The 14064-nt window shown below is 36.8% G+C and overlaps 1 protein-coding gene across 1 annotated transcript in view; it reads left to right on the top strand.

Moving 5' to 3' along the window:
* The window catches only part of LOC111502048 (tubulin alpha-3 chain), a 46477-nt gene that overhangs the window by 20887 nt on the left and 11526 nt on the right, over window positions 1-14064 (top strand). The window contains exon 3 of the mRNA XM_023156011.2: window positions 13616-13788. Coding sequence (XP_023011779.1) covers window positions 13616-13788 — 173 coding nt within the window. The remainder of the gene's footprint in view (window positions 1-13615; window positions 13789-14064) is intronic.

Consider the following 14064-nt stretch of genomic DNA (forward strand, 5'->3'; position numbering starts at 1 on the left):
GTTCATTCCTTCTTCTGTATCGTCTGGCCTCATCATCATCACCAAAAGAGGTAAATTCCAAAGGTCACATTATTATATTCATCAAAAAACTAATTCTTGTACACTATCATTACAAGGTAGTGATCCTTGATTTGAGGAGTGTAAAACAGTATAGAACGCTCATGAATTTTTGTTATGTATCAATGAAAGCAAAGTCAACTATATCCATCAAAGTGTAATTCATAATACCGCAAGCGAGATGATCGAATCTTTCTCAACTAAGCCCTATCGCAATACTGCTGAATATTGTGAATCAATTCACTGCAAATGAAAACAACAGTGACGTGTTAGTGCTAGTTTCAAAGTTTTTGCAGTAGATCTGCTGTTTTGGCTCTCAAACTGCTTTTATACTGTTCAAGAGTTGACTACTGATGACTTTATTAGTTTACTTTCTATAATAATTAGATAATCTCGATGGTTATAAGGTTCTTATCGAAAACTGTTCGTTGATGAAATCGGGGAGATGCAACCAAATTTTTCATAACATAACGGCCTTCATATTTTCGCACCAATTTGACGATGCGGTGGTTCCGGATGTTCTCAATCGTTTTGCCAAAAATGGTGTTAATCATTAGTTTTCGCAAGCCTTCCTCGAAAGAACTAGTACTGCGGTCCTAAGGCGAGTATTCCACTCGATGTAGGCTCGCAAGCACGCTGATTGTTTGAATTTCAACACGATCATTACAGAGTACTGATCCTTGTTTTGAGGAGTGTAAAACAGTATAGAACGTGTATGAATTTTTGTTATGTCTTATTAGAAGCAAAGTCAACTATATCCATCAAAGTATTATTTATAATGACTCAATAAAACCTAGAGTGCTCGACGACAAACAAGATCAGATTAGTTTAAAGTAGAGTGGAGAGGGAGAAATTACATTTTTTGGTTTCCGATTTCCAACGAGAAGTTATTTATCATGAAACTACATAATGTACAGGCTGATTGTTCAAGTCAAAATACAAGAAAGAAGGCTTATTTCTTATAAAAAATACTGTTAGATATATAGGTATTTTACTATTTTATTTTACGGAAGAGCAGAACGACCACATTTTTATTATTTGTTTCTTGGAAATAACGATTTCAAAACTCAAAATTTTGACTTTCATTTCGATTTTAAAGAATATTCATTAATTGCATCCACATTATTTAAGTGTATAAATATTCTAAATGTTTTTGCTTGAAAAATATTCAGTTTTTCCAATTCACAAAATCGCCAATTCATAAAATGTTCAAGAGCAACCGTTGAAGAATTGAGTGATTGAAAATCATAGAACTCTTTGTTTCATTGTTCTGTTTGAAATCAATCCGCAATTTGTGTGTTACTTCACCCTTTTTATTTTGTTTCCTGATAACACCGACCCCAAGAAACGAAAGTATTGAGTTGCATGTCCGGGTCGGATTTCCTGTACCTAATTTTTTTGCCAGACAAGCGGACTGTAGAATGCAGTGCACTTATTTTGTCTTCCTGCATCAATAAAGTTGAAATTATGTATTTAGCGATCACGGATACTCATTACTAAGACATACTTTGTTGGATCGCGTGTGTTTTAGGTATACAATGAATATAAACAGAAACTATTTTTCACGTTTTTATCGCCTCCCTTGTGATTTATGGTACAAAATGGCGGATAATGCCCTAGAAGGGTAATAGCGAAGTTTTTTATGTTGGATACAATCGCTTTGGAAGTATTACAACGAGAATTGGTGGTCATTCATAGCTTGTAGGCGCATCATGCTATTCGCTTAAATATTTAATCTATTCTGAACAATTTTGGCAACGGATTAGGTTAGGTTAGGTTAGGTACAAACCCATAAGGGTTTATTGTGGCTCACATCTATTCACGCTCGACCAAACCCAGCTTCTCAACGAAGCCGATTAGTTTGTATGGTGAGTGGTCTTTCAGTTTAGATGGTAAGAGTACGGCTCTGCCGAACTCTAAAAACCTGATTCGGTCCCCTGCGGGGCAGGCACAAACTATATGCTCTGTTGTTTCATCGTTAATGAAGTAGTCGGAGAGTCAAGGTGCAAGATTCCCACCTTGATATCCGCGACAACCTTCCCATATGAGGGTTTTTGCACATCAGCTGTACCTGACGATGCCTTAGATTCAACCGTGCAGGACATTTTCGCCTCTGGTTTTGGTGAATCATCACTTGAGCGCAAACGTTTGCTAACCTGCTCATGGGGGGTTTGTTCCTCCACCTGAGACAGATTCTGCGTTCACCGTTCAAGAATTTGGTGCAAGGCGGTTTCATAAGGTACCACGTTCTTGAGGAGACGACTCAGTCGTTTCCTGGCTGTACCACCAAACCTTTTTTTTAGGTTCAGTTATTGGATTAGGAGTTGGAGGGTTGGGAAGCTCTCTGTAGACTCGCTCCTGATCTAAATTTACAGGGAGGTCAGGTGGAGTCGTAAGCTCGACATCCCTCTCATCTGTAGACTCGGCGTCAGAAATAATTTTTAAGTTTACTCTGTCTATGAAAGTCCCACGAGTAGCTAGGAAAAGAAGGTCAATCACGGCAGAGCCCGGCTTTATCGTGAAAAGGCGATGCTACGATGAGAAGGCGCTTAGTATCTCGAAGGTTCCGTAGAGACAGCTGATAGGCTCAGTGTCATTCATCCTCTCGGACGGATATATGCAACTTAGGATTGAGCCATTGTTGGGATGCCATTCAGGAAATAACAGAACCACAAGTGATTCTGTCATTCCCATATCCAGCGGGCTACGTGGCCATCCGATGGCCGGTTTGCACGTAGCCCCGCTCCGGTGAAATGATTAATGAATATATATAGGATAAATTTTATATGAGTGATATAGTCATATTTATTATAGTTCATGAGATATTTGAACATCAAAATTGAAAAAAAAATCCTAGAATTTTGTTTATAAACAAACGTTAAAAGTGGAATAAATAATCTAAAAGTTTGAATTTTAGGTTAGGTTAATCAATAGAGAATAAAGAAGTCCTGAATATTTTACCGTATCTCAATCAGTTCATAAGTTAGACTAAACTGAAAGGGGTATATTTTTTGAAAAAAATAAAGATTTTGGCTTTTTATTTCTCCATCTTGATACAAAAAAAATATGGGAATCTCCCAAAGAAAGGAAGGAATCAATAAATTTCAACAAAGTAACTCTTCAAAAAGATGTGTAGGTCATGCAAAGAAGTAACTTTCAGACACAACCTTGAAGAAAAAGCCTGCTTGAAACAGCTACTTTCATATAAACATTGAATTACACTTCCGAAAGGAATACTTTTATATATAAACACTGAATTTTACAAAAAACACTATTATCTATTCAGTTTGTATTCCAAAAATTCTTTATGGAATTGAATAAGATATCATTCACTGGATTGCTACACAATACAGTATATGAGACAGGTAAAATTTCACTTACATAGAACATTGTCATCCTCACTGGTAGACATCCGATGTTTCACCATAAGACACTTGCCTTATCAGTTCTTCAGTACCAAAACAGGTCTTCAGTACCAGTTGGTCAAGTTGGAAATTTCCAAAACACATGATTTATTTCTTTTAGATTGCTTCCTCTTTCTCTTTTCAGGAAAGCATACGAAAGCAGATTATATAATAGCTTCTAGCACAATTGAAACTATTTTATGAGATAGGTAGTGAGTAGAATCCATCGTTTTATTTTTAATTACTTTATCGCAAATTGAAAGTTATCAATACAAATAATTATATTTCAATACACATAATGAAACGATTTCCTTCACGTTATCTGAAGAAGGAAATGGTTAAAACGGATTGCTTTGAAAACAATAATCGGTGAGCCTTCACAATTTTTTAAATCATTTCCTGACAGGATGGGGTGTTTTTGAGTTTATACCCTGTAGGGGTGATGATGATTCTCATAAAAATCTGTTAAATATTTCAAATGTTCATTCAAACAACAAAAATAAGTATGAAGGTAAAAGTACATCTTACTGGATTTTGTTCTTGAAAATTATTATTTATTTCTTGCTAGTTTCTCAGTTGAGTCATCAAAATGCGCAAATTGTTCAATCATTTCGATAACACATTATTTTTATAGCGGTTCGAAGTGACCGTGGCCTCCATATTGAACTCTAGTATCGACGGCAGTGATTAATTGAATGTTGGACTAACTGAATCGATTTGTCGCAATTTCCACTACACTAGGATTGAGACGTATCGGGAAATGCCAACGCCAAAATTTTACTGAATTGTTGTGAATGTGTATTTCTTTTAGTAAGACACCGAATGGCGATTACCTCAACTCATCATGTATGATCAGGAATGATGCTATTTGATTTTTTTCTGAAGAACGCACTACCTTGAATGTTCCCATGACATGAAAGTCAAGGTATATAATTATATGTTATAACACTTCAGCAGTTATTATAAACCAAATATGAAATATTCGAACAGAATCGCGTGAGTCACTTTATATAAACAGTAAATTAGTAAATGTTGAAGTGGAGTTATTAACCTTCGATGTTGGCCTGAAATCTGGTGTTTAGGTTTCGAGACAAATGTTTATTTCACTGCACGAAATATAACAATCGTTCATTTATGATAGTGAAATTTTGTCCTTTTTTATGAATCTACTTCAAACTGTCTGAATACTCATTCAATTCAGTCGAAATAAGCGCCATTCAATCACTGCACTTTTGCCAACGCAACACAAGTCGAATGATTTCCTCAGCATAAAAATTGGGTGCTCGGGATTCGAATAAATCGACGAAGGCCGTTTTTGTCAGGTCCTGATTGGCGAAGGTTCTACCAGTGAGAAAGTTATGGAAGTGGTTGGAAAGATGGCAGTCTTGTGGAGAAAAGTCTGGGAAGTATGGGGGTGAGGCAAACCTTCGACGCTCAATTTGTTCAATTTTCGGACCGTGATTTGTGAAATGTGCGGATGGGCGTTGTCGTGGAGCAGGATTGGACCTTCCATGTTGACCAGTGCCGATTGCTGCTGACGCAATTTTTGGTACATTTCGACGGTTTCCTCTTGATAGTGACAAACCGTCTACATAAAGGTAGTAATGTGTGTAACATTCATATTGTTCCCCATGTTTGGGAAAACCTGATCGTGTTTTCTTCGAAGATAAATCATTACGCATTATACATGGCTTGTAACTCAAACGTGATATCGCATGTCACAACTACATTAAATTGAACAAAATGAAGGTGTAATCATTATGTAATTGACGTTGTTTTTATATAGGTGTTTTTTTACTTTGTTTGAGAGTCAATATATAGGGTTTTCCAGCAAGGACTCCCAAACTTTGACAATTGATAACGACTATCTTGTTGAAACTACATCTGTCAACTTAGTAGTCGTTTATGCAGTTTGTTTTGCAGAATCACGATGGACGGATATAGTACTCAACAACACTAGCAAATAATAAAATTGGTGAGGTTTTTTCAATATTGGTGTATTCCTACCAACTTCACTTTCATCACCTCTGTGTGTTTTGAGAGGAATGAAAGAAGTTAGTTTTCAGTTTTCACCTGAAGGATGTACTTTTGAAGATATCAGGTCTGAAAGTGTCGCTCTCCAGAGCGAACATTCGAGAGTATTGGAAAGCCTTCCACAATATTTTGAATCTCACTGGAATATTTTAAAACATTGTGGAATACTCATTAATAATCTAGTCTCTCACATAAATTCTGAAGGAATCTGGAGTTTGACTGAATGCTTTTTCTATTGTTTCTGTGGATACTATCTTTGAGGTCCACGAGAATGTGGCTGATGAGCACAGAAGCGATTTACTGACCTCTGAGAAATTGTATCTCATGAAAAGTGGATAACGATGCATGAACAGCCTTATTGGAGAGTTGTTTGTGTCCAAATTATGTTTCCAGGTCGTTACCAGGATCAAGTCGCACCAGTATTTGCAGAATTTTCAATCTCTCTTACAAGAAAGGGGTTTTCCTTCTTGTTGGAAGATTGCTCGCGTTCAACCTTTTCGCAAAAAAGACACGAGAAATCTTCCAAATAACCTTCTATAGTATGTCCCCCATATTTGAAATAACGCAATCGAGAAACATGGAGAATGAAGAGCTGTTGCGTTTGATATTTCTAAAGCCTTTGACCGTGTGTGGCATGAGGGTTCGCTGGCCAAACTTCGATGCTATGGCTCATTTTTGTGTATGGCTTTCCAGCTTACTGTAAGAACGTTCCCTGCAAGTGCCCGTCGATGGATATATCTCGAATACGTTTATGATCGACGCTGGTGTTACCCAGGGATCCAAATTGTCTCCAACCTTCTCTTCATCGTATACCAACGACTAATTGAAAAAAAAACGAAGAATCCGAAATATTGCTTTGCTGATGACAGCACACTTGTCTCGTCATTACATTTCGATTCCAGGACATCGGTTACAGACGGACATCTTCACCGACAGCGGGAAGTTGCATATCTTAATGAGGATCTAGTAGTGATTTCGAATTGGGGTGCAGACAGGACAGGCAATTATGCTATCGACTTCGATAAGTTTGTTGGAGGTCAAAATGGACACCAATATGTCTTGGCACAATCATGTCGCTGGAATTGCTAAAGCTGCTTCTCAAAAGCTTGGAACACTGTTCCGAACCAGAAAACTGTACCCACCTCAGCAACTTTTGATGCTTTATAAAGCTCAGATCAGACATACTTTGGAGTATTGTTCTCATGTATGGAGCTCTGTCCGTAAGCATACCCTGAAGCTGCTGGATTCCATCCAGAAAAGAGTCATTCGCTTGATTGGAGACGCGAACATCACTAGCAATTCTGATAGTCTGGAGCATCGAAGAAAGTGGATTTGTCTATCTTCTATAGATACTTTCACGGGAAGTATTTGACTGAATTGGCACATTTGAATCCACTAAGAGTGGTGTGGAATCCATTCCCTGAGAACGTTTTTCCAAATGGATTCAAACTCCAACGATTCAAATTCAATGTGAATCGCTACTTCCGCACAGGAACCGCTCTCAGAATGCCTTAAGGATGTTCCTGTAGGGCTTGTGTTTTGTAATTATCGATTGAGTGTCAATAACAATCATCTCCCAAATCCTTTCAAACTTTTCTCCTGACAAACTGTTTTTATATTACCCAGGATCATTGGAGTAGGTACATCCAGTTATTCCTATTTGAATTTAATTTTTTATATCAGATAGACAATTATCATCTTGAATATTCATCCGTGTTTTGAAATGTATCTTGAAGCTCTTGCTTATATATAAAATTTGTTGTTTGACACTCTTTAAAAAGTTATTATAAAATTCAATCTGATTTTTTTTGAAATACAATTTATAATTTCGTACTTTCAACTTATGACTAGTTTTATTCATATCTTTCAACTGACTTTCAATAAGCATTCAACAGAAAATGTGTCAAATATATCTCTGTCTATCTGTTTCCTGTTTTGCCATTAGAAATGGCGCCATGGGAAGATATTTCTCGAATCTTCGTAAGATTTTATGTGGAATTGAAGAATTGAGGTGTTGAGATCAGAATGGATTTGAAACGAAGATGGTATCAGTCCTTCGTCCTTGCGGTATAGGCACTCGAAGGAATATTCTAGGGATTGGCTTAGACGTATCCATGCCAGAAGTTTACGAGCAATTCAACAAATAGATGTTGGATTAGTTATTCAAGAGTGAGTTTTTGAATCAGTGGAAATCAATATCATTGTGGGAAGTATGGTAAATGTTTGAAGTTTCAGTTTCAAAGTAGCTCTGTTATCGTTTCGAAAACTTTAATTTTCAGTTTGAAATGCTTTTCACATAAGAGGAATCGGGATAATCCAACGCCCTTTGTGGTATCAGCCAGGGAAGTAGTTGTTTCTTGATAGGTGTCAGTCCATTAATCTACAGTATAGGGAGTTGGGACCGGCCTGACCGAATTGTTCCTTGAGTTGATTTAATCTGAAATGTTTCAAGTTCCATGCCGAACCTATTGTTTTGAATGGTTAGTTAGGGTGTGTAGACTTTCACGTCCGGTTTCTAAAAAATTGTTGAATATTTCCGGGTTTATTAACCGTGGTCTACATGTTTTATATCTGACGTTTCGTCTGCTACTGTGGCAGACATTATCAAAAGCGACGCAGCAACAGCAACGGTTACTTTGTATAATCGTCAGGTATAAAAACCTGCAGACCACTGCAAATAAACAAAACATGCCACGATTTGTCTATCGATTTTGTTGAAATATATTGTGTTAGGGAGTGCGTTAGGATCAGAGCTCCGGACAGCCCTGGACATTATCTTGTTGGGAGTACTGGATGGGACAGCCCTGAATATCACCTGATAAGTTTACATAAGAGGATGATACATTCCTTTGTGTGTTGAAATATGTTTAACTGGGGCAGTCTGAAACTGACATTGTTGTTGAATAGACTAATAGATGTTATAAAGTTGGTGGTGTTATAAGAGTTTCAATATCGTTGTTAGCCAGTGAGGCATTCCTAACATCTCAGAAGAGGGATCTACGTCGTTTTTTTTTCTTACGCTCCACGTTGAATGTTTGAAGATCGCAGGACGGCGATCAACAAAACGCCGTAGGAGGTCGAGTTCCTCAGAATCTTCATCTTCATCAAGTTCTGAAGAGTCGTCTAGCAGCAGTGAACCCAAACGACGAGCACATAGAGAGAAATCGGGTAAACGTAAAGGTCGGAGGTCCAGGGTAAGAAGCACCTATTTTGATTTTTGTGAAAGAGGTGAGTCGAAAAATGTTTCTACAATTTGTGAATTTGACCCAAAGTCTGATTCGGTTAGAGACTGGTTAAGTATTGTGGATCAACATGCAACATGTTTTAAATGGGACGATAATACAACAAAAACTATTGCTTTGAGTAAACTTGGAAATACTGCATCACAATGGTTTCAAACTTATATTCAAACGGAAATCGGTTGGGCGAATTATTCGTGGGCTAAATGGAAAAAAATTCTTTCTACCACATTTCAGTCTGTTAGGAACACCCATAAATTTTTTATGGAAGTTGCTAATCACAAACCATTTGAGGGGGAATCATTGTACAGTTTTCATTTCGATCACCTAGCTGAAATAGAAGCATTGAAAGCGAATTTTTCAGACGCTGATAAAGTGTCACTCATTGTTGGCGCAATCGGGGATGACACGGTTGCGTCGGCTGTGAGAGCAGCTAATATTACAGATCTCAATCTTTTAGCAAGTTATTTGAGGGACAGAACATATGCTGAGTCAGGGCCAAGTCACAAACAAATATATAACAATACTTCAAATATCAAATTAGAACAGCCAAAACCTGCTGGGAAGAATGATAAAAATTTAAAAATACAAAGCACTCAAATTAAATGCTTTCATTGTAATAAGCGGGGACACAAAAGAAGCGAGTGTAGAAGTTATAATATAAGGAAGTGCAATTTTTGTCATAGAAAAGGTCATATCGAAGCCGATTGTTACTCACAAAAAAGACAGACCGAGGTAAAATCAGAGAAGTTCATAGAAAAACCACAAAAAATTAATGTGATTGAGAGTTCCAATAAAGATAAATTCTATCGAAAAATTAAAATCAATGACACTTCCCTTTTGGCTTTTATTGATTTTGGTAGTGACTGTTCTATTTTGGAACATGAATTGGCACAGGAGCTTGGACTAAAAGTGTGCAAACTATCAGTTCCTGCATTATTATCAGGTTTTTTTAGATAACATTACAAAGGTAGACGAGATTGTCAAGGCTTCTGTAACAATCGATCAGATAACATTGCTTTGTCGATTTTATGTTATCAATTCTTTGTCAGTTGATTGTCAGTGTATAGTTGGTAGAAATTTTACTGAAAACATTGCAATCAATTACCAAAGAGTAGGCAATGACTTAACATTCAGTTATGCACAGGAACCTCTAGAGAAAGTTGAAAATATTTTAAAAATTTCGATTCACTCTGATCAAGAGATAAACGACCTGTTACGTGAAAATAGTGACTGTGTAGCTTCTTCTCTCAAATCACTTAAGGGTATTAAAAAGTTCTTGATGAAAATTCAACTTTGTCACCCGAAAGTTGTTGCACGAAATCCATATAGGTTGGCACAAAGTGAAAAACCAATAGTCAGAAAGTTGGTGTCTGAATTATTAGAAGCAGGAATAATTCGCGAAAGCAGTTCTCCGTTTGCTAGTCCTATTTTGTTGGTAGATAAGAAAAATAATGAAAAACGTTTGTGTGTCGACTATAGAGAGCTTAACAAAATCACTATTAAAGAAAAATCTCCTCTCCCTTGTATAGAAGATTTGATAGATAGATTTTGAAGGGATGCCGATTTTTCACAAGTCTTGATTTCAAATCTGGCTACTATCAAATTCAGATGCACCCTGATTCAATAGAAAAAACAGCTTTTGTTACGCCGGATGGGCATTACGAGTTTTTACATATGCCCTTTGGCCTTTGTAATGCACCCGTATTTTTTCAAAAAGCTATACATTCAATTTTTGGAAATTTAAGATTTGATAAAATTATAATATACCTCGATGATATCTTGATTGCAACTAAAACTAAGGCAGAAAATATTGAAACTTTACAAAATGTCTTCCAAATTTTAAAGGAAAATCATTTAACGTTAAATTTGGACAAATGTTCATTTCTACAAACCAGTATACTCTTTTTAGGCTATGAAATTGATGAATCAGGTATTCGTCCTGGTAACAATAAGGTAAAAGCTGTACAAAATTTTCCTACTCCACAAAATATTCATCAATTACGTCAGTTCCTCGGTTTGGTGAGTTACTTTAAAAAGTTCATTGATAAATTTGCACAAAAAGCTAGTATACTAACAAAATTGTTTAAAAAAATTAGTCAATGGCTGTAGACGGAGGCACATTCAAAAACTGTTGAGGATTTCAAAAATATTTTGATTAATAAACCCGTTTTGATTATTTTTGATGCAAAATGTCAAACCGTTGTATATACTGATGCAAGTAGAGATGGAATCGGTGGCATTCTGATGCAAATAACCGACAAGGGAGAGCAGCCAGTGTCATTTTATAGTCGGCAAACAAGCGAGAGCGAGAAAAGATTTCATTCATTCGAGTTAGAGTTGTTGGCAATAGTGTCCGTACTACAAAAGTTTCGTCATTATTTATTGGGTACTGAATTTATCATCAGAACTGACTGTAATGCTGTTCGTGGAACAATTGAAAAAAAAATATAAACCCACGCATTGGCAGATGGGTCCTCTCTTTACAGGAATATAATTTTCAAATTATTCACAAATCGGGAAATCAAATGGTTCACGTGGATGCTTTGAGTCGCAATCCATGCGTAACTAGCGAAAGTATACAAACAGATATTATTATGAAAATATCTTAAGGTGATTGGTTGGCGGCTGTTCAAGCCAAAGATCCTGAAATTGTGAAAATTAAAGAAAATTTGGAGTCAGGTGATGTAAGTAGAGATATTATTTATAATTATGATTTAAGGGCAGGAAAAGTTTTCAAGCTTACTGAGTATGGTCGGCGTTGGCTTGTTCCGAAAAACTGTCGATGGCAGATAGTAAAGGCTAATCACGATGATTTGAGACATTTTTCTGTAGAGAAAACTCTTCACAGGTGGCAGGAACGATATTGGTTCCCTAGAATGCGACATTTTGTAAAAAAATATATTAAGTCTTGCTTACACTGCCAGTACCATAAAATGCCCACGGGGAAAAAGCCAGGATTTTTATTTTCCATTCATAAATGTCCTCGTCCTTTTCATACAATCCATGTTGATCATGTTGGTCCATTTATTGAAAGTAGAAACGGCAACAAATACATTTTTGTTATGGTCGACTCGTTCACAAAGTTCACAATTCTGAGTGCTCTTCCCAATACCAAGACGTCCCCGGTTCTGAACGAATTGCGTAAATTAATAGCCATTTTTGGAGTACCACTGCGTATAATATCGGATGCAGGCAAAGAATTTTCATCCAACAAATTTAAAAATTTTTGCGATGAACAAGGTATTCGCCATTATCAAAACTCTATAGCTATGCCTCGCGCAAATGGTCAGGTGGAACGATACAATAGGACAATTGTAGACGCTGCCGCAACAATGAGTGCTAATTTGGAGGAAGAAGATTGGGACAAAAACATATCTAAAATTCAGTTAGCAATCAATAGTACCTTCAATAAAACAATACAGACGACACCAAGTGAAGTTTTAGTTGGGTTTCAATTGAACTTGGGGAATGACCGCTACGTCACTCATGTCCACGAACCCCCAGCGATTGACGTAACCAAATTGAGGCAGGATGTTGCAAAAAGATTGGAGGAAAATCGTGAAAGGCAGAATAAAATTTTCAATATGAGACGAAAAACAGCTCCGGTTTACAAAATAGGAGATTTGGTGCTCGCAAAAGTAACTAATTTCAAAAATGATGGAAACAGTAAGAAATTAGTCGAAAAATATAAAGGGCCATTCAAGATAAAACAGAATTTAGGAAATGATAGATATAAAGTATGTGAAGAATTAGGGTCAGAAAGGTGCCAAAACGCAAACCGTTATGAGGGAGTCATCGGTGTGGAACATCTCAAACCGTTCACAGTGAGAGACGACAATTAGTGAGTGAAAATCCAGTCATAATTTAGGGATTGAAACTAAATTCATGATTAGGAGTTGGAGTTGGGGATTAAACCAACCGGCAATGATAACTCAGGGATTAAACTGAGTTACAAAAAAAACAGTCATAATTTAGGGATTAAACTAAATTCATGACTGGGAGTTGAAGTTGGGGATTAAACCAACAGACACATACAGAAGTTGGGGATTAAACCAACAGACATGCATAACTTAGGGATTAAACTAAGTTATGACACATACACACATACATATACAAAAGTTGGGGATTAAACCAACGGACATAATAACTTAGGGAATAAACTAAGTTATGACACATACACATATACAAAATATATTGTTTATATAGGTTTTCATTGGAAAGTTTGTTACAGATTGTTCTGATGGGTGTTTGAACCCATTTGAGGCCAAATGGGGTAGCAGGATGGCCGAATGTTAGGGAGTGCGTTAGGATCAGAGCTCCGGACAGCCCTGGACATTATCTTGTTGGGAGTACTGGATGGGACAGCCCTGAATATCACCTGATAAGTTTACATAAGAGGATGATACATTCCTTTGTGTGTTGAAATATGTTTAACTGGGGCAGTCTGAAACTGACATTGTTGTTGAATAGACTAATAGATGTTATAAAGTTGGTGGTGTTATAAGAGTTTCAATATCGTTGTTAGCCAGTGAGGCATTCCTAACAATTGTCTGTCTCCACGGGAGTAAATACAGGGATTTCTTGATTATAATTTCGAATAATAGATTACCAACCATTATTCTTTCCGGAACTCGCTTAAAATGCTCAATTGAAACGTTACATTCTATTAATGAAATGCCTGTTGTCTAGTGTTAATGAATCACAGTTGTTGGGTTGTGTTTCAAACACTTCGCTAGGATTTTTACTCGTGTTGAATAATGGAAAAACGCTGTTGAGTGCTCTCTGTCATGATATCATCACTTGTGTTCTCGGTTACTTCATTATAATATCATAAACTAGTGGGAATAACACAATAGTTGTAGAGCGTTTTGTTCACAGACGAAGTAAGAACAGGAACATACCGACAACTCTTCCACCCGGAACAACTGATCACCGGAAAAGAAGATGCGGCCAATAATTACGCTCGTGGTCATTATACTATCGGCAAGGAAATCGTTGACATCGTTCTGGATCGGATACGGAAGCTGGCGGATCAATGCACTGGTTTGCAGGTAGGAATTATGACAATCATATTATAATTAGTCACTTTCGACAGGTTTGGCTTCAGAAGGAGACCGGGACTCCTGCTCGTTTCTGATAACACAGTTCTGCAAAAAAAACTTAAAAAAAGCATAATAGTGATACACAAGTGTTTGCAAAGTGATTGTAAGTCTTTGTAAAAACGTTTTCTTTTTCCGTCATAGCTTCTTTTGGTACTTTTTCGGCTGTGTTCTTGTGAATTTTCCCTTTTCTGTCTCAGTACTAACGTCCTCAGAAAGTTTATATGA

The sequence above is a fragment of the Leptinotarsa decemlineata genome, unplaced genomic scaffold (genome assembly GCF_025532065.1).
Source record: "Leptinotarsa decemlineata unplaced genomic scaffold, Ldec_3_MD MMD2_tig00026361_RagTag_RagTag, whole genome shotgun sequence".
In the NCBI taxonomy this organism is placed as follows: domain Eukaryota; kingdom Metazoa; phylum Arthropoda; class Insecta; order Coleoptera; family Chrysomelidae; genus Leptinotarsa; species Leptinotarsa decemlineata.